This window comes from Narcine bancroftii, chromosome 4 (genome assembly GCF_036971445.1).
Source record: "Narcine bancroftii isolate sNarBan1 chromosome 4, sNarBan1.hap1, whole genome shotgun sequence".
In the NCBI taxonomy this organism is placed as follows: Eukaryota; Metazoa; Chordata; class Chondrichthyes; order Torpediniformes; family Narcinidae; genus Narcine; species Narcine bancroftii.
In genome coordinates, this window is record NC_091472.1 from 26,562,346 (window position 1) to 26,584,376 (window position 22,031).

The 22,031-nt window shown below is 42.4% G+C and overlaps 1 protein-coding gene across 2 annotated transcripts in view; it reads right to left on the minus strand.

The window, feature by feature from the left end:
* Positions 1–22,031, minus strand: part of LOC138760415 (alpha-actinin-2-like) — a 134,891-nt gene that overhangs the window by 6,525 nt on the left and 106,335 nt on the right. For both annotated transcript variants that reach the window (XM_069930984.1, XM_069930983.1), the window contains exons 10-16: positions 15,099–15,329; positions 12,761–12,908; positions 12,266–12,416; positions 6,839–6,947; positions 4,795–4,935; positions 3,237–3,419; positions 52–186 (exon numbers count right to left, since the gene is read on the minus strand). In XM_069930984.1, the coding sequence (XP_069787085.1) occupies positions 52–186; positions 3,237–3,419; positions 4,795–4,935; positions 6,839–6,947; positions 12,266–12,416; positions 12,761–12,908; positions 15,099–15,329 (1,098 nt within the window). The remainder of the gene's footprint in view (positions 1–51; positions 187–3,236; positions 3,420–4,794; positions 4,936–6,838; positions 6,948–12,265; positions 12,417–12,760; positions 12,909–15,098; positions 15,330–22,031) is intronic.

The window sequence follows — 22,031 nt, forward strand, 5'->3', positions numbered from 1 at the left end:
AATGCTATTTGATACTGCAAGGTTAAGTTTTAAGACAAGTTGATGCTTTACCTCCATCTTGCACTGGATCCAAGGTCCAACTACATTAGCCTGGCTGGCAAACTGCCGACGGAGCCGCTCATTAGAATGCTGCCGTACAACCTCCTCTTGCAAGCCTGAATCTCTCTGAGGAACCAATTGCTTCATCTACCATTGAAAAGAATTGAGCCAATAAGCCTATTCATTAAGTAGAACAGTAAAAACACACAAAATTGGATAAACTCAGCAGGTCAAGTAGTGTCTTTTATATCACAAAGGTAAAAATACATCACTGACGTTTCTGGCTCAAGCCCTTTATCAAGGTGTGGAAAAATGTCAGCTAGAGTAAGGGGGGGGGTGGGTGGGTATGGTCGCAAAGGTGATAGGTGGAGAAGGGAGGGAGGGGACAGCCATAATCAAGGGGAGGAATGATGGATAGGTGAAGGGAGGGAGGGAAAATTGGAAAGGGGAAGGAAAAGAGGGAGGGAGCAGAAACTAGAAAAGTCAGTGTTAATACCATCTGGTTGGAGAGCGCCCAGATGGAAAATCAGGTGTTTTTCCTCCAATTTGCAGGTGGTCTTGGTGGAACAGTACATAAGGCTATGGACAGATGCGAGTATGGGAGTGTGACACAGAAGGAAATGGTTGGCTACTGGGAGCTCTCTGTCACTGGTGCAGATGGAGCGAAGGTGATCAGCGAAACGATCTCCCAATCTGCGCCCATTCTCTCCGATGTAGCGAAGACTGCAATAAATTACATATTTTAAAATCTATTCACCAATATTTATTTCACCATATTTGCTTGGATTCTCAAATGCAATCTTCTTTGCAGGTGATGACAGGAAAAAACCCCAGAATTCCTAATGTATGACCAAATCTAAAATTAATCAAACATTTGATCTTGAGGGTACTAGTTTTATTAACACTGTTAATAACATGAAATGGCGGACCAAAGGAATTTTTCTTTCAGTGAAACACGAAATTCTGCAGATGCTGTGATTGTAGTAAAAGCACATCAAAATGCTGAAGGAACTCAGCCGGTCTTTTCAATGTCTATAGGAGCAAAGATATATTGCCAACAGTTCAGGTTTGAGCACTTTTTCAAATAATAAGCAGAAGAAGTCAAAAACGGCTCAGAATTCAAACAATGGGAGAGGAATCCATACCAAAAAAAGGTGTTAATTAGGAGCGAACTGTCCTATGACAAAAACAAAAAAGCAAAAAACAGAGGTCACCAAAATATCCAAAGAGTGGCAAATTCTCAGGTCCCTACCCTGACTTCAATGCTTTCAGATATCACCTACAATCCAAGGCTTAAGTGTATACATGGCATTTCCTTTCTCTCTTACTGCTTGCTGAGATTTTGTTTAAATGTGTGCTGCAATTTCTGCTGGGAGCAATGGAGTCAGCCGTAATAACAGGGCCACTCGCGGCAATGGGATTCCATCAGGCTGAGAGGTCACATGAGAAAACAGTTACACAGACCGGACTATTTTTGTTCCCCCCCCCCCCCCCACACATTTTCCTCCACTTCATCTGTGGCCGCCTTGGGCAGATGACCCAATTTCCGCTAATGCTACTAGCTTGGTTTTCCAAATTGAATCAAACCCAGCAATTGATGAAACGTGCTCTCTCTTTGAACAGAACTGCACCACATTACAACTGTGACAACAAATGAAAAAACTATATTGCTGAACATGCGTCATAGAAAGACAAAGCTAAGTGCTGCTAATGTATACGATAAGGCATTTGATGCTTCAACCGCCTTAAACACAAATGCAACTGGAGTTTTAAGTGATATATTAAAAATAAAATTTTCTTCAGCTTGCTTGACATCACTACGGATGTCTACCTGCTGACTGGAAATCTTCACTCATTTCAGGGCTGCTGAGACAGCCACCGATCACAAGCAAATGTTGTATTTCTTAAAGTGAAGACAGGAAGGGAAGAAATTGGCTCATGTGGCCATTTTTCTCCCTTCCACTCACTGATGAGAAATAGAATTTCCACTTCTACTCTTCCATTCTGCTTAAGATGGTAGGTTCCCAACTTGAGGGCAACATCAGACTCAATGACACGTTCGCCATACAGTAGTTACAGTATGTGGCCATTTATTAACATGCATTAGTTCAGGGCTCCTCATTCAGGGTAAAACTCTCACTGATGAAAGCAAAAGTGTGCACATGCAGAAATCCTGAGACAGACATTCTCTTTTTTTTTAAAATTTTCACAACCAATGATTTTAAACAATGCCCATGACTTTTTCTGTCATTACAATCACCTGCCATAAATCTTTTTTTTTTACATTTTTTTTTCACACCATAAATCACATTAGCCATGATATTCACTATTTCTTTTTCACACATATACAGTGACTTTTTCTCCCCCCCCCCCTTTCCTCCCAAACCACCCCCCCACCCCCCCCCTCATCCATTTTAGGTATACAATCTAGGTTGCATTAAGCCAGTCAGACAATGTTGTCATTCAACAAAATTACACCAGAAATTCTACTGAGTCCATTCTTTTCTTTCCTTCTCCTTCCATCAACTTAGGTAACTTAGGAGACAGACATTCTCCATGCTATCACTATTTTCTGTACCAAGTGCAAATGTTTAAATTTAATTTAACACACAGCCATTTCAGCCCATGAGTCCAATTTACACCCAATTAACCTACAGTGGGAGGAAACCAGAGGCCCCCATGGGAAACCCACGCAGACATGAGCTTACAGACAGCACGAGATTCGAAACCAGGTCCCAATCGCTGGCGCTGTAACTGCTGCACCAACAATGCTGCCCATTTTTTTTTAAAGTCCATAATTTCTGCAAAAGCATAAACTATTCTAACTAGCCTTTCTCTATGGTTTATTCTATTTCCAAAAGATGCATCAATCTTCATTCCCAAAGAAATCAAATGATCTTTGCCTCAAATGCAGGCATTTCTTTTCATGTAACCTGCCTTCATAATGCAAAATGAAAAATATCATACTTCTGAAGTAAAACGATACAGGCCTCAAAAATACCAGCATCCAGAGGGGAAACAAAAATGTTGGATGAGACTGCCCGTCAGTGAAGAAGAAATCATCACTGGCAAAAAAAATCTCAACGCCAAAAATATTTTGACACTTTAATTCTCTTTTCGGAAGTCAACAAGGATGCATGTTTCCTGCACACTAATCTTATTGAAATTATTCTTGATCTACTTGCTTTGAGTCTTACCTTGTCCCATTTAGCATTAATTTCTTCACGGGATATGGTGGTATAAGCACTTGACAGAGTGGATGAGATGCTATATGTGTGAGCAATCTTCTGTACTTCGTTAAGGATTCCCAGAATGGCTTGTCTCTCACTGTCTGCTTCTGGAAGGGTGGTCTTGAACTGTTCATGGGCTGCTACAAGATTCTAAACGTCAAGAGTAATGTGCAGAAAATATAACAATTTCAAATCATGATCGAATATTACTGTAATTGCAACTTTCAAACATAAGGTCCATGCAAGTCTCTGGGATATGTTGGGGTCTGGAACCCATGGCAACAGTGAATGTATTTCAGTCTATTTAAAAAATAGATTAAATAAAGAGGATTTTGTTTTTAACTACATTTATCTAGAGTACAATGAAAACAGTTGACTATGTTTAGTACCAATGCAAAGCCATATTTGTAGACATGCAAAGCTCCAGGTCTCTACCATATGACACTATAAAGCAAACAAAAAAATTTGCATATTTGTTTAAAAATGGCAATGCTGTTGGAGCTACTATTTCAACAGAGCTTCCGCTGGTGTGGACCCGAGAGAGTAGGGAGCAGAGACACAGTGCTCCTCCATGGGGACCTATTACTTGCTTGTGAACCCGTTGGACTTGTACAGGTTTTGAACAACCTGTTAGGGACAAACAGCATAATCTTGAAACCATGGAGATCCAGGCCCAAGAGGGCAGCACCCACTGAGTGGGTGTGAATTCCAGGGGATCAGGGAAGAACATCCCCTGCAGAGAAGTCTGGGAGATGACCCAACAGGGAAGGTGACCATAGCAGTGAATCAGCTGGAAGCACCAACAGAGGCTGCTGGTGACTGGCTTGTGGGAACCAGGTATCAGCACTGGTATTCAAAAGGATGCCAAGGGCAGGAAAGTCTCCTGAAGGGCGTTGGACACTGAAAGTTTCCTGTCTGTATTGGAGGTTCAGATCTGGGAGCTCAGATTTGCCAATGGATCGAACAGGAGGCTGTGGAAGTGGGAGCTCTGGAGGTGAATCCACAGACACTTGGTGACTCTCTTTTGGTTCCCTTTCTCTTATTGTTTGGGGCAGCAGGCAACGCTAGTGGCATATTTTTTGGGAGTGAAACACGAACGTCTACATATGCTGTGCCTGTAGTAACAACAAAGAAATGCTGAAGGAACTCAGCCAGTCTTGCAGCATCCATAGGAGGAAATAATAATACCGATGTTTCATGCCTGACCTCTTCAAGGAATAAGCAAAGAATAGAAAGGCATCAGAATAAAGACCGGCAGGGGGAGGAGTCCAGACCAACTAAAGGTGTTAATTGGATATGATAAAATGAAAGGTGACAATTGGTTTGGCTTTGTGAAAGAAGACAGAGGAAAAAGGAGGGGGAGAGAGAGAGAGAGAGAGAGAGAGAGAGAGAGAGAGAGAGAGAGAGAAAGACATGAGGGAAAGATGGCAGGGGAAGAAGGTTTAAACACCTTTATTCAGGCAAAAGTTGATAAGCTTTATGTATTAGTACAAAATAAAAGAATTTCGATCTGAATGTACTGTACCTGAATCTCTTCAATGCTATGAACAATGAATATGTCCTGCAGATCTTCCATTGCTCCTTCCATCCAGATAACAAAGGGGGAAGCCCTTTTAGCAAACTCTAGAAAGAGCTGATCAATTGTTTCCAGTAATTTTTCAGTTCTCTGAAAAGTGGACAGACCAGAAACATTTAATTCTCTGCTATGAAAGGAATCTGAAAGTTAGTGGTAATTAATTGAGAAATGTAAAAATTTGAACAATTTGGGAACTCCTCAAAAAAGCTCACTCTTGCCATTTTCAGCTCCATAAGGTGCAATAACTGAGAGAAGAAGGGCACACAATAGGAAAAGGCTAAAGACGGTTGTAAATTCGGTCGGCAGTGCCATCCACTCCATTTAGGACATCTTTAAGTGGCAGTGTCTCAAGAAATCAGCTGTATTCATGGACACCCACCAGCCAGACCATGTCCTTTTCTCATTGCTACCATCAGGAAGGAGGCCTAGGAGCTTGAAGACACACACACTAATTGTTACAAAAACAGCTTCTTCCCCTCCACCATCAGATTGCTGAACTGACAATGAACCGATGGACACTAAATTTGAGAATACCCAGTTAATTGGTGTTCTATGCCACCAAGTGGATGAAACTAAGATTATGGTCTTATTCTCTTCAACTAGAGTGCAGCCAAAGTAAGGCAAGTGAAAAGTGGATTAATGTCATAGCATCATAAATGGACGTAATTAGTCTCATCATGCTATCTCTTTGTGGAACCACCCAGCTAATTGCATTCCCAATTGCTATCTCCAGACCCCAATGTTTCTTTACTCTGATACTTATTTTTGAGGCAAGACCATAATCAATGTGCATCCTCCCCATCCAGTGCCTCACCATCTGACCCATTGTATGATTTGCACAGCTGACCACAGTCCAGGACAATGAAATAAGCATACCCATGAGGTTGACTCTATTTCTTTGGTGGTCTATTGAAGATTGTTGAAGCTGTTGTGTCTAACAAACATGAAGAACAAATCTGAAATAGCATGACAATGATAGAGGTGTGGCGGCTCACCACAAGGGAGGTGAACCAGCCCCGCTTGTAAGCCACGCGGCGGGGCAGCCGGCCAAAATGGTGCCGTTGGGGGTTTCCCTTCCTTCCAGCTCGGGGCTCAGAAACCTGCGCTTGGGGACCCCGTGACGCCCAGGTGATGTCAGCGCCCTCCAGCGTGGTTCTCAGCCAGGTCCGGTGCAGCCCAGCAGCCTGCAATAAACTAGTCTGCTAACTGAGCTCAACCCGTCTGGTTGCGTTTGTTATTGCAGGAGCAGAGTAGCCGCCGCTACAGAGGCATGTTTAAAAAGGATTGAAAATCATCATCAAATTCAGAGGCTCTGATGAGTTGTTCATGTTCTTTTACCATAGTTACCCACATCAAAAGCAGACACCTTTCAAGACGGGTGAAAATTCTGTAATTTCAGCTTCAATGTCATTGAAGAGATACTTCAATCGTGGCTGATATTGGCATGAACAAAAACAAAAGTGGGCAGAGTGGACTGTGTTGTTTCTAATACAACCAGATATTTGTTGATCTTTTCTAATGAGATATGAAAGTTTTATGAGATGGCCTCAAAGCAAAGCTTCCACAAGATTTGATCTACTGGAACAAAGAATTACAAAGAGAACCTAATTTCCAATAAACTTGTTAAAAAGCAGATCAATCAACAAGATTGTTCACAAACTGCACTGAGTGAAAGCTTCCCTGATGAATTATTGTATTTATCTGGAGAAACAGTTGGACAGGAGATCTCAGGGTTAAAGGGACTGGAGGGTTTGAGTTATACGGAGAGGCTGGGTCTGTTAGGACTTTCTCCCCTCTTTTGTCAAGGAGACTGGACAAAACTGGAGGCCATAGATTCAAAGTGAGATGGTAATGATTAAAAGAGATGGGGGAGGGGGCAGCTTGGTGGCACAATCGCTAAGTGTCAAATGCAACCATTAAATGCATATTAGAGCCAGGGAAGTTACTCAAACTTTACTATTATGTCAGTAGTTAACATTCAAATAAATCTTACCTCCAAGGCTTCTCTCCGTTTCTGAGTGAGAGTTCCAAAATTATCCCACTTATCACAGATTTTCTGGCATCGTTCATTTACAACAGCAGCACTGTGATAATCCAACTCACTTCAAAGAAAAATTGATAAAATCTCCCTTACAGAATTGTAACAAAGTTACCACTCAATTTACAAATGCAAAATAGTGCAGGTAACTGTAGTTTTTAGACATACAGCGTGGTAACAGGCCCTTCCGGCCCACGAGCCTGCGCCACCCAAATACCTCAATTAATCTGCGACCCTGGTACGTTTAAGGGTGCGAGGAAACCAGAGCCTCCAGAGGAAACCCAAGCCAACACAGGGAGAATGTACAAACTCCTTACAGACAGCGCCAGATTCGAACCTGGGTTGCTGGCACTCTAAAAGCGTTACTAACCATTATGTTACCATGTCAGCGGTTGTGAAGAGAATACACTGAGGCTACAAAGGGATATGGATAGGTTAAAGGAATGGCCATAGATCAGACAAATGGAGTATAAATTTGGGAAAATAAAATAAATATGCTCAGTTATTAGATTTGCAGAGGTTTCTGATACAAGGAATTCACCTGTCTTGGTAGAAGATGCACAAAGGACAAGAATACAAGTACAGTAATTACAAAAGCCAATAAACTGTTTCAATTTATTGTGAAGGAAATTGAAATCAAAAGCTGAAGGTTATGCCCAAGTTATTTTGGGCATTGACAAGACCACTGTAATTGTGTTCTGTACACAAGGAGCTCTGAAGGTTGTCATAGCTGAAGGGTGGCTCCCACTGCTACACAAATTCTCTTCATGGCATGCATCTCAAACAGCCTCTGACAACCAAGTCCAACTCCTGGGCTTCATATGTGGTGTAGTTCTTATGCCTGGCGGAGCTGTTCTCACTGACAGAAGGGGCAAAGGTGAGCCACTGTTGCCTTGAAACCAGCTGCTCCAGACAGATGGGGCTCATTAACCACGGATGATAACTCATTCAGGAGAGGGAAAACTCTGATTTCAAACCTCTGCTGCCTCGTGGCTATACCGCTCACAGGAAAGACTTTGGGAGTAAACCCTGAAGAAAAATCTGGAGTCGGAGTCCTGATAGCAGCTGACCACCGGCACGGCAACTCCTGCAATGCTGCTGGCACCAAACTGTATCGACTTTTCATAGTTCCTTTGGACCTGTCATTAGCATGGAGAGGGAGGGTCCTCCTGTATGGGAAACAGATGGATCTCCATTTCAACTCTGCCCTGGCTTGTGATCTGGAGAGGCCACTCCAGCTTCGCTTAGAGGCGCAGTACCCGTGGTCAACCAAGACCAATGAAGGCCACACACAAGGAAGAAGGTTAATGCTTTGGAAGCAGTTCAAGATTAACTCACTGCTATCAAGCTTGTTTTACGAGGAAAGGTTGGATGGGCTCAGCTGACATCTCGTGAATTTGAAAAGAATTGACTGAAATAAAATATCTTAAGTCTAAACATGAAAGGGATTAGGGATCCCTAAAAGTAAGGCAGATATGATATGATATTATTGCTCAAAGAGGGTCTTGAGACTTTGGGCAGTGGATGCAGACTTTAAACCGTTTTAAGGCAGACATAGGATTTAAAAAAAATGAAAAGCAGAGATACATGATACTGAATGGCAGAATGGACTCAAAGAATTGAGTCGCTAACTCCTGCTCCAAAACAGTTTGCACTGTTTGGGCGGCACTATTCATGTAGCGGTTAGCGCAACGCCATTACTGTGCCAGCGACTGAGGTTCAACTTCAGCCCTGTCGGTTTGTATGTTCTCCCCGTGACCTGTGTGAGTTTCCCCCAGATGTTCAGGTTTCCTCCCACCTCACATGGGGTTGGTAGGTTAATTGGGTGCAAATGGGTGGCGTGGGTTTCATGGGCTGAAAGGGCCTTATACCATTCTGAATCATTAAATTAAATTATGATGGAAGTATTTGACAGGTCAGGCAATACTCGTGACAATAGCAGCAGAGCATTTCAGGCAAACTTAAACATGTTTTTAACAGTGGTTTAGGCACCAAATTTTCAATTGGTTACTCCAAAATCAAAACTTGTTTCACTTTCTTTTGAGGAAAGCATATCAATCCAAAATATATTTTTTTCCACAAAAATAAGAAGTGAAAGAGTATATTGGTTAGGACGATGGGTTTTCATCCTGACCTCCTAAAATTAAGAGATTTATGTTGACCGTATGATCAGGAAAATGCTGGGAGATTGCTCTCAGGGACGGATTTATTGCTCATTCCTAATTACCCTGGTCAAATCGATCATTTATCAGGATATTTAAGGGTCATCCATCTTTCTGTCAAAGTTGAACTTTGACATTCGGAGAATCTTAAAATAAATTAAACAATTAATTAATAAAATGGGCTGAAAGATTACACATTTAGAAATAATTTAAAAAGACAAATTAAAAAGTTATTTATCTTCCCTGCCATCTCCTAAGCCTGTGCTTTTCATCCCCTATTGAAGGCAATGAGCTTTCAGGTGCTGTGCCAGCTCAGACTGGCACACAACCAGCAAAAATATTCCTCCTAGGGAGTATTCCTCCTGCTAGAGTTCCACAGATGAATGGGGACAAGAAGTTTTGTTCCCTGTATTGACGCACCAAAGCTCATCTGGAATCTGAGCCCAAGTAAATTAAATTATCAGACAAAAAAAAAGGCCAAATAACCTGATTTAACTGAAGTAACTGGTGCGATGCTCTCCTAGCTCATAACCAAGCAGGGGCCCAGCAGCCTAATGCTGCCTTATCAAAGAAACTGACTCAAATAAAGTACATTTTGACTTCACTGTACCCCTCATTGGCCAGAGTTCAGAAACAAGGGTGCAATCAGTGCACTTCACCAAACAGGGCTACCATTAGATAGATGCAAGTTATGATGAATACTTTCATAACTGAAAGTGACCAGAGATGTGACATGCTATTTTGAGTGAAGATGTTTGAACTCCTTCACTCAAAAGTACAACTGATGAATTTTAAATAGAAGCATTCTTTTCACTTTAAATTACAGCCATTACATCTGATATACTAAAATAACACAAATATAAATTAATAACACGAAAATATAAGCCAGTACATCCTTCCTCAATTAAGGAGACCAGAACTGCATGCATTACTCCAGCTGTGGCCTCACCAGTACCTTGTACAGTTGCAGCTTAACCTCCCTGCTCTTAAATTCAATCCCTTTAGCAAAGAAGGCCAACATTCCTTTTGTCTTCATGATAACCAGCTCTACCTACAAACAAACCTTATGCAATTCATGCACAAGCAAGCCCAAGTCCTTCAGCATGGCAGCATGTTGCAATTGCTTCCCATTAAATTATATTCTGATCTTTCATTTTTCCTTCTAATGTCAATAATCTCACATTTGCCAACATTGTACTCCATCTGCCAGACCCATGGCCACTCACTTAACCCATTTATATCTCTCTGCATATCCCCTGCATAATTTGCTTGACCACTCAATTCAGTGACATCAGCAAGGTTAGATACCCTGTTCTCTGTCCCCCTTCCAGATCGTTTATGTTCATTGTGAACAGTTGCAGCTCAGTACCGGCCGACTAGAAAAACACACCTGTACCTCAACTCTCTGCTCTGCTTTCTATTAGATAGCCTATCTTCTATCCATGTCAATACATGACCCCCAATTCCATGAATCCTTATCTTCCATACAAGTCTTTTATGTGGCACCTTATTGAACATCTTCTGGAAATCCAGGTAAACAAGGTCCACCTGGTCCCCTCTACCGGCCTTGTTATATCTTCAAATAACTCCAGTAAATTTGTCAAACAGTACCTGGCTTTGCTGAATCCATGCTGCTTCTGCTTTAAGTCTTTTATTACCGTATATTTCAGTTTATGTTAAATTGTGAAACCCTAAAAAAATTCTCAAAAGGTGGGGGTGGTGGAACTTGTATGGCGGATATACTTTTTGAGACCTTTAATTCACCAAATAAACCAGATTGACATCAATTCTGCATGTAAGGTGATGCTGCTGCTCCCCGACACCTCCCCACCTCTGGGTGCTGCCATAACCCCTCCTACCTGGGACCCTGAGGTTGACATTGCCGCTCCTGCCTAGTAGGCTGAGGTTCCTGCTTCCACTGGGAGCCCAAAGTCGACGCTCCAGCTCCGTGGCTGTCGTTGTCTGGTAGGCCGAAGTTTTTGTTTTACTTACTTAATTTACAGCTTTGTTACTTGGCATTGGGGTGTTTTTAAAAATTTTGGGTTGTTCCTGGGAAGCCCGGACAGCCCGAAAAATGGGGGTCGACTAATACGCCGGTCAACTTGTATGCCAAAATATACTGTAAATCCTTTATTGTTATACAAGTCAAATTACTATTAAATACAACAAATTCATGTCAATTTGTCTCAAAATATTGAATTTAAAAGCATTGTATAAATGTCATTGAAATGCTTCAAGATCTTGAGGAGTCACGTGATGGAGTAGTGGCCGGACGGTGAACTCCAGCCCTCTCCAGAAAAGTCGGAAAAAACAAAGGAAAACACAAAGGCACAAAAATAAAAATTAAAGTAAAGTGAGTATAAAGGTGGAAAGAAGATGGCGACGAAAAAAGAAATGCTTCAAGATCTCAACAAGATAAAAATGATACAAGGAAATTTAACAATCCTACAAATATCTTTCCTTTTGAACAGAGCATATCTATTTCCATTAGATTATTCATGAAGATAGCTTGTTTTATAATGTTGACAAAAAAATATTTTAGTCCTTGTTTTAACAGTTAACTTGTTTTTAACTGTCACCTGCCAATTACATTGTTCCAGCCATCAGATTTCCTCTGGTTATACTACTAGCTCACTTAAATCAACACAGTAAAGCGGATTGACAATCATTTGATTATCTGTCGTAGAAATCTGAGATCAAAACATCAGAATCACAAGTAAAATTCACTGATGTTTTCAACATGGAAATTAGTTTATTGTTGCTGATCAATCAATTTTAACCGCTGTTCTACAATTAAGGAGCTGTGTTTCCTAGTTTGCAAGGCCAGAAATATACTGTGGGCAAAAAGAGAGAAAAGCACACCTGGTTTGAGTCAACTGCAATGGGGTTCATCTTTCTCAAACTTGAAAACAGTGCTTACCTCAATCTATTTTAAAATTATTTTAAATTATTTAATGTTTTACTTTATCTAGAAAAGAACATTTTAATGTATAATTGAGATGACTCCAACAATTACCTGATGTGAAATTCCATGAAGAAATTGTTTAATTTTCTAAAGGATTTATCCATTAAAGATACCCAAATTTATTCAACTAATCCCTCCAGTGATTATCAAGATTCAAGCTGAAACCTTTTATCTGTTATGCTTCAAAATTCAGAACCCATTTATTTAGATTTTTATCGAAGTGCCACCAGCTGTCCACCTACAAATGGAACATACTTCAGCTCCTGAGCGATGGCAGCGATTTGCTCCACTCTGTCCTGGTGTGCAGCCAGATCACTCTCAAATGCCTCATGCTTTCTCAGCAAAGCTCGGATTTCAGTCAGAGTGACAGATTCATAATCTTTTTGCATCAAAGCAACATCTTTCCCTGTGGAAAATAAGAGTCTGGATTAGCTTTGTGCCTCAATTATTCTGCATTTGCAATTCAAAAATTCAGATGTGGATGTCCACAGGCAGACAATGGAATGAATGAGGCAGACGGTGGATTAGGGGGTGGAGAGCAATATGGAGCGACAGCCTATTACTTCAGGAATTTATTGCCTAGATATGGACTGTTGACCACAAGGACAGACTGCTATCTTACATTCTAATTCATATTTATGTTTTAAATGATGATATATCCATCCTACTGGGATAATACAGATGCATAATATGCAAACACGTATAGACAGACAGTATTTATTCACATTAATTTTTCAGGTGTTCACTTACCATGTGACCATATCTCTTGTGTTGTGGCTTTCTGTCTGAACTTTTCAGCTAGGTGTTCCAGGCGTTCCAGTTTTCTTATTTCACTCAAAAGCCATTCCTCATAACCCTTTTCTACTTGCTCAAGACGTTGCCAAGCACTTGCAATGTCCTGGATGAGGGGTGGGGGGGGGGGGGGTAAGGGGGTGGAAATGAAGTGAATTATTTATATTCTTCCCACTTCTCTTCCTGGACATCAACTCAAGTAACACCCATCCCCTGAATGGATCACAGGATTTGAGAAGTGATCCAGGATACAGCTTTTGCATCAAGCATCCATTCCTCAACACTGGAAGTCCATGAAATATTGCTTAGTATTGCAGATGAAAATAATGTGACATACAGTATTTTAATCCCTTTTTATTCCAACCCTCATCTTTTACTTCTTCAATTGTTAACACATAATTCATTTCCATTAATGATCTCAACTCTGAGAAAAGGTCTCTCACGCAACTCATTGTTACAGCAGGGAGATGGAATGCTGAGTTCAAGGTTGGAATCATATCATCAACGATTCAGATAATTGAATTGTAGAGCTGGCTTCAGAGGCTGAGTAATTTACTTCTGCTCTTAATTTGTATGTTTAATGTAAACAATAAAAAACTGTTCCTGAAGATCTGAACTTCAGCAATGTTGCCTCATGATTGAAAAATAACAGCAGACGCCCCAGGAAATGTCAAAAACTGACAAGAATGATGATAAAGTTAAATTAATTTAGTTTTAATTATATCTAAATGGCACTAAATCTAATTCAACATTGCATTAGTAGCTGTAATTTATTTCCATTTGTTAGTGAAAATGAGTGGAACTATTGTTATGAACCCAGAGGACCACAAAACCCAGCAGCAATAGATATTCACCAAGACAAATGGTTACTTAAACAAAAGTAGCTTTTAAATCTTTAAACATGAAAACAGACTCAAACTTTAACTAAGTGATAACCTAACTTAACCCCCTTCTAATTCTAAGCGTAATGTGTGTGTAAATTCAGAAAAGTTATTTGATTCACAGTCCAATCTCACTTCTCCAGGTTCATTGGTTGCAGGCAATTCTTATACTGTGCACAGAATTTAACATTTATGAAGCTCACCAGTCTTTGGTGCTTGAAAGGTAAATGGTTACCGCTCAGCAAGGTTCTTGTTGGATTTCAGAGAGATTTGTTGTCGCAGGACACCCATAACTGATTCCTTTTAATCAGCCACTTTAGTGGCTTGCCGAAGAAACTTGCCCCATTAGGGTTCTCCAGATGATAACCTCTTTCTTTCAGGTCATCACAGAGTTCCTTTTTCTTTCCCTATTTCAAGCGAAACATTAGGCAGCCAGTCCTTTCCTCTTGTATGAAGCACAAGGGCTTTGACCAGCACAACCAGCTTGTCCTGTTCCAGTCCCACCTGTTGATGCTGACTGTAAAACTGTAGAACTGATCTCTCTCGCTCTCTCTCAGAGAAAGGCCTGTTTGACTCCCTCTCTGCTTGCAAAAAACCACATGACCCTCAGAACAGCAAACAGCAGAGTCCTTTCACCTGCTGCTTTGCAAAACAACACTCCATTAATGAAGTCCCTTGGGCACTTTCCAAAGCTTTTGCAAAGGCTCTTGGAGCCGGCCTGTCTCGCTTGAGCAAAACTTCAGTATTTTAAATGAGATCTGTTTTGAAATGTTTGTATGTGACCTACACTAAGAAAAAACTGCCTTAATCAATCTCCTTTAAAACATATCTATAATCTGTCACACTATTTAATACTGGCTCAATTATAGGTTACCTGATGTGTAATTTTCAGGGTTTTACTTTGGTAAATTCCTCACAGAAACAAGACTGTTACAAATTTGTGGAACGCGATTTATATTTCATGAGAGAGCTGATGAACAGGAAATGGACATTGAAAACCAGGAGGTTGCTTCTTCAGCTGACATCAAACCAGTGAATCTCATCAAACCTTAAAAGGTTTAAACAATCTTTAAAAAAAATTGTTCATTATCAGTTCTAACTAGTATAGTTTTGCAATTTTCCCCTGATACTTTTAATGTGCATATTAATTAAAAAACAAGGAGAGGGGGAAAATGGATCTTTGAATTAGAACCTGGCACGAATTTGATGCTTTAATATTTCTGCGTTTCTGTAAAGATTGGTGTAAATTACCAAATAATTGATGGAGCAAGGTCAAGATTAGTGATACACAAGGGCATTCCTCTGCCACAGCGCCAATTAACTCAGGTATATTGGCCTCTAATAAATCTTCATTGTAAAGCCATTCAAAATTTCTGAAGCTGAAGACCCAAAGTGAGCTTTTTAAAGGGACTTACTGACACCATCTTGCCCTCAGATGGCGTGTACGCCGGCCTGTTGCTGATCCTCAGCTTTGTCTGCAATGTGTTGAAGTTGATTTCCAATTGACATTTCTCTTGGATTTTGGGAGGTTTGTGCAAGCGGCGATAGTCTCGGAAATCCTCCAACTTCTGCTGCGTGGCCTGCATCGTTTTTTCCGGGGCCCGATTTTCTAGCCAGGGGATGATCCTCTGGATCCATTGCAGAAGCTGCAGGGAAGAGAAATACAGCTCACTAATCAGAATTACAGCCCAAAATCTGACCTTTAATTTTTAGCCACCACACCATTTACAACTCCTCTTGTTCACAGTTCAAGATGAAGCAGGATAGTGGGACAGAGTGGTCTGGACTTCACAAGTGGACTTCAGCAGGACATTTGGCAAAACTTGCACGATAGGCTGGTCTGGAAGATGAGGAAACAGGGAATCCAGGTTGAGCTGCCCAATTGGATAAAAAATTGGCTTGTGGCTGAAGAGAAGGTGCCAGTGAGTGGCTGCTTTTCAGATTGCATGCCTGAGGTATGTCAGTGCTCGAACCATTGTTGTTTGTCATCTATAGTAACTATTTGGAGGAGGGTAGCACAATTAGCAAGTTTGCAGATGGTACTAATGTTGGTGGTGTGGTGGGCAAGGTTGCATAACATTACAACTGGATGTAGATCAGATGGAGAAGTGGGCAAAGGAAAGCAGATGAAATGGAACACAGACAAGTGTGAAGGGATACATTTTGGAATGTTAAACCAAGGCAGGACAAAAAGAGTGAATGACACAGCCTTATGGAATGATGGAGAGCAGATTGACTGAAGGGTAAAGTATATAGTTCCCTGAAAGTAGTGACATAGGTAGAGAAAGTGGAAAAGAAGACACATGTCTTCATCATACAGAGGCAATTAATGTAAGAGTTGGGACATCATGATACAGCTGCAAAAAACACACCTGGGACATTGTATGCAATTCTGAAAGGTAACTTTACAGATGTATTAAAAAAAAATTAGGCATCAAGAAAGTATCAGCCTTCCTTTAAAGAGTTGGGGGGCGTCGAAAATTTGAGGTGTTACAGAGTCCAGAGGACCCCAAAATCCAGCAGCAATAGATATATACCACAACACACGGTTACTTAAACAAAAGTAGTTTTTAATTATATTTGAACAAGAAAACAGAATTAAACTTTAACATTACTTAACCTACCTAACCCACTTAATTCCCCCTCTAATACTAAGCGCAGGTGTGTGTAATGTATTTTTAAGATTAGAAAAATTCTTTGGATCACAGTCCAATCTCACTAGTTGCAGCCAATTCTTGTACTGTGCACAGAAGTTAGCATTAACAAAGTTCACCAGGCTTTGGTGTTTAACAGGCAAATGGTTACGACTCAGGAGGGTTCTTGCTAGTTTTCAGAGAGAGGGATTCCTTTTCCAGGACATCGGCAACTGATTCCTTCTCAATCAGTCTTGCTGACGAAACTTGCCCTCTTCAGGGTTCTCCAGATGATCCTCTTTCTTTCAGGTCACCTTTCAGACTGCCAATCTTCTCCTTCGACCATGCAGCCTTCCAAAGTTTGCCAGCTTGACCCTCTGGAACTGATTTCTGTGACTCCTTCTCTCTTTGTTTCACACCCTTCTTCTCTGAGAGTAAAACTCTTCTCTCTGCCTGCAAAAATCATATGCTCTCCGAGGCAAGCTGCATGCTGATACTTTGTTGCTCCTCTGCAAAAAGCATTTTTGCAAAAGTCCTGCAAAAATGATGTTTTAAAATGTGTGTGGGCAAGCTGCTCTAGCAATTCCTCCCAAGCCACCTCAAAATACTCTGTCACAGAGGGTATTGGTTTAAGGTGAGGCTGTTACGAGCCCAGAGTACCCTAAAACCCAACAGCAATAGATATTCATCAAGACAAATGGTTACTTAAACATAAGTTGCTTTTAATCATCTTTAAACATGAAAACACGATCAAACTTTAACTTATCACTATTAACTTATTTAACATAACTTAACCCCCTTCTAATTCTAAGTGCACGTGTATGTAATGTGTAAGTTTAGAAAAGTTATTTAATTCACAGTTCAGTTTCACTTCTCATTCCTCCAAATTCACTGGTTACAGGCAAGTCTTATACTATGCACAGATTTTAACATTTATGAAGTTCACCAGGATTTGGTGCTTGAAAGGTAAATGGTTACCGCTCAGGAAGGTTCCTGTCAGTTTTCAGAGAGAGATTTGTTGTTCCTGGACACAAACTGATTCCTTTTAATCAGCCGCTTCAGTGTCTTGCTGAAGAAACTTGCCTCATCAGGGTTTTCCAGATGATAACCTCTTTCTTTCAGGTCATCGCAGAGTTCCTTTTTGTTTCTCTTATTCCAAGTGAAACATTAGGCAGCCAGTCCTCTCCTCTTGTATGAAGCACAAGGGCTTTGACCAGGCTGAACTAAGCACTCATAATCTGACTTCAAAATGGGGGTTTTCCACAAGCTTGTCAGCTTGTCCTGTTCCAGCTGCTGCTGCTGAACTGTAAAAACTGCAGAAATGAATTCTCTCTCTCTCTCAGAGAAAAGCCTGTTTGATTCTCTCTGCTTGCAAAACCACATGATCCTCTTGTTGTATAAATTTATGACTGATAGACTCCCACCTCTGCATTCATGACTCAATAGGAAATGTTTGCAATACTAAAATTCAGTATGTTACATTTTTTCCCCTCATGATTCGGGGGAGATACCTGTGATTTATTTTTTGGCACTGGCCAAGTTTCACATTCAATTCTTTGCAGATGTTAGCCCTCTTATTCTAAAAGTGAAGACAATGAATAAATGAAGGAATACATTATGAGTGTATTCAATGATCAAATGCGGAAAGCACTATATGTAACACATACAATTACTCAGGGCAGCACAGTGATACAGCTAATAGAAATACTGTCTCACAATTCGTGTGACCCAGGTCAGGCCTGAATTAACCATTAAGCAAAATAAGCACATGGTTAGGACACAAAGGGAAGGGGGGAACCACAGAGTTTTTTCCAGAGCCAGATTTACCATGGTGCAGTTAACTAGGGCCCCACAAAAAATCTCCCGCCAACAATAAATTAAAAACTATATATATATATATATATATATATATATATATTACAGGTTATATTTAATATAGTGGTGGGCTTTGGTCTGGAAAATAACTGAATTTTTAATCTATTATTTCACATTCAGCACTTATTAACTTTTAATGTCTTGTCAGTTGGACAATAGTAGGGTCAAGGGGAACCATTGGTGGGCTGTGCTTAGGGCATCAGTTGGCTTTAATCCAGCTCTGCCCAGGTTCAATCTTGTTCTGTGTAGTTTGCATCGACTCCCTGCGACCACGCCAGTTTCTTCTGGGTGCTTCAATTGTCTCCATTGCAGCTCTATAAAAATGCGGATGGACCACATTTGAAGTATTGTGTTCAGTTCTGGACACCTCATTATAGGAAGATAGACCTATTTTGGAGAGGGCGTAGAGGAAATTTGCCAGGATGCAGTCTGGATTGAAGAATATGTCATAATGAAGCAAAGTTGAGTGAGGGTTTTTCTGTTCTCTTTGGAGCACAAAGGATGAAAAGAGATTTAATAGAGGTATATAAGATTATGGCATGCCAAACTGCATGAGTTTTTCAAGCTTTGTTGGGACCAAGGAAAACTGCCTTAGGATCTTCGTGATGCCACCATCATCACCCTGTACAAAAACAAAGGCGAGAAATCAGACTGCTCAAACTACAGGGGAATCACGTTGCTCTCCATTGCAGGCAAAATCTTCGCTAGGATTCTACTAAATAGAATAATACCTAGTGTCGCCGAGAATATTCTCCCAGAATCACAGTGCGGCTTTCGCGCAAACAGAGGAACTACTGACATGGTCTTTGCCCTCAGACAGCTCCAAGAAAAGTGCAGAGAACAAAACAAAGGACTCTACATCACCTTTGTTGACCTCACCAAAGCCTTCGACACCGTGAGCAGGAAAGGGCTTTGGCAAATACTAGAGCGCATCGGATGTCCCCCAAAGTTCCTCAACATGATTATCCAACTGCACGAAAACCAACAAGGTCGGGTCAGATACAGCAATGAGCTCTCTGAACCCTTCTCCATTAACAATGGCGTGAAGCAAGGCTGTGTTCTCGCACCAACCCTCTTTTCAATCTTCTTCAGCATGATGCTGAACCAAGCCATGAAAGACCCCAACAATGAAGACGCTGTTTACATCCGGTACCGCACGGATGGCAGTCTCTTCAATCTGAGGCGCCTGCAAGCTCACACCAAGACACAAGAGAAACTTGTCCGTGAACTACTCTTTGCAGACGATGCCGCTTTAGTTGCCCATTCAGAGCCAGCTCTTCAGCGCTTGACGTCCTGCTTTGCGGAAACTGCCAAAATGTTTGGCCTGGAAGTCAGCCTGAAGAAAACTGAGGTCCTCCATCAGCCAGCGCCCCACCATGACTACCAGCCCCCCCGCATCTCCATCGGGCACACAAAACTCAAAACGGTCAACCAGTTTACCTATCTCGGCTGCACCATTTCATCAGATGCAAGGATCGACAATGAGATAGACAACAGACTCGCCAAGGCAAATAGCGCCTTTGGAAGACTACACAAAAGAGTCTGGAAAAACAACCAACTGAAAAACCTCACAAAGATAAGCGTATACAGAGCCGTTGTCATACCCACACTCCTGTTCGGCTCCGAATCATGGGTCCTCTACCGGCACCACCTACGGCTCCTAGAACGCTTCCACCAGCGTTGTCTCTGCTCCATCCTCAACATCCATTGGAGCGCTTTCATCCCTAACGTCGAAGTACTCGAGATGGCAGAGGTCGACAGCATCGAGTCCACGCTGCTGAAGATCCAGCTGCGCTGGGTGGGTCACGTCACCAGAATGGAGGACCATCGCCTTCCCAAGATCGTGTTATATGGCGAGCTCTCCACTGGCCACCGTGACAGAGGTGCACCAAAGAAAAGGTACAAGGACTGCCTAAAGAAATCTCTTGGTGCCTGCCACATTGACCACCGCCAGTGGGCTGATAACGCCTCAAACCGTGCATCTTGGCGCCTCACAGTTTGGCGGGCAGCAACCTCCTTTGAAGAAGACCGCAGAGCCCACCTCACTGACAAAAGGCAAAGGAGGAAAAACCCAACACCCAACCCCAACCAACCAATTTTCCCCTGCAACCGCTGCAACCGTGTCTGCCTGTCCCGCATCGGACTTGTCAGCCACAAACGAGCCTGCAGCTGACGTGGACTTTTACCCCCTCCATAAATTTTCGTCCGCGAAGCCAAGCCAAAGATAAGATTATGAGGAGCCGAGAGTGAGTGGATACTCATTGCCTTTTTCCTGAGACAACAATGGCAAATATCATCTGCTTACACTGAGTGGAGGAATTTTTCGGGGAGATTTCAGAGGTAAGATTTTCATTCAGAGAAAACGGTGGATGCCTGGAATATATTACTGAGGATGGTGGTGGAGGCTGGTACAACAGCGTTATTCAAAAGACTCAAGGCTTTTTCAGGTGGATTCTCTGCTAAGAATGCACCCGAGGAAGCAGAAGCGTCCTTTTAAATTGCAGTTCAGGTGGCAGCGTTGAAAGCGCAGCGCTGGCCACCTGAAAGGACAGCTGCACCGGGATGCGCATCTGAGCGCATTCCGGCTCCTGTCCCTTGGGCTGTCAGTTCAGGATGGCTGACTGGCAGCTGGGACAGCCAGCGCGGGGACGTCCCCACACTGATTCCACTGCCCCACTCTCTCCCCACTCATAGATTCAGTTCCCACACTGTCGGGTGGCCAGCGCGGGACGTCCCCACACTGATCTCGCTGCCCCACTCATGGGGCTGGAGCAGCCAGCGGGGAAGGAGGCTAGAGCACCGGTGGGGGAGGAGGCTGGAATGGCCGGCGGGTGAGTATGGGGCTGGAGCAGCCGGTGGGGGAGAAGGAGGCACTCGTCGAGTACCAGCATTGTTTCGGTCAGCCCCCTTCTCCCCTGCTGGCCGCTCCAGCCCCCTTCTCCCCTCTCCCGAAATCAGTCATGACAGCGTGGGGACAGTCCGCGCCGGCCGCCCGACAATGTGGGGACTGGGAGAGGAGCTGTCAGGCACTGGCCAGCTGCATTTAGGCAGCTGCATTCAGGTGGCTGGTGAGGCCACTGTGCTGCGGGGATTATCCCTCTCAGAGGAGGGTTACCAAACTCGCCTTGCAGGCACCTCCTGCACATTCACGTGGCCTTCCCACAGCCGCATTTTGCCAAAATATGCGGCTTTACAAGCAGGTCAATTGGCCACCTGAAAGTGCCTTTGGATAGATGAACAAAAAAATAGAGCACTCTAGGTGTGAAGCAGGGGAAAATGAGACTGTTGTTGAGTAGGTTTACAAAGGTTGGCACAACATCGTGGGATGATGGGCCTGTTCTTTGCTGTCATCTCAAACCTCAAAGACATGCAGGCTGATAGGTTAATTAGCTACTATAACCCTCTTTTCAATCTTCTTCAGCATGATGCTGAACCAAGCCATGAAAGACCTCAACAATGAAGACGCTGTTTAAATCCAGTACCGCACGGATGGCAGTCTCTTCAATCTGAGGCGCCTGCAAGCTCACACCAAGACACAAGAGAAACTTGTCCGTGAACTACTCTTTACAGACGATGCCGCTTTAGTTGCTCATTCAGAGCCAGCTCTTCAGCGCTTGACGTCCTGTTTTGCGGAAACTGCCAAAATGTTTGGCCTGGAAGTCAGCCTGAAGAAAACTGAGGTCCTCCATCAGCCAGCTCCCCACCATGACTACCAGCCCCCCCACATCTCCATCGGACACACAAAACTCAAAACGGTCAACCAGTTTACCTATCTCGGCTGCACCATTTCATCAGATGCAAGGATCGACAATGAGATAGACAACAGACTCGCCAAGGCAA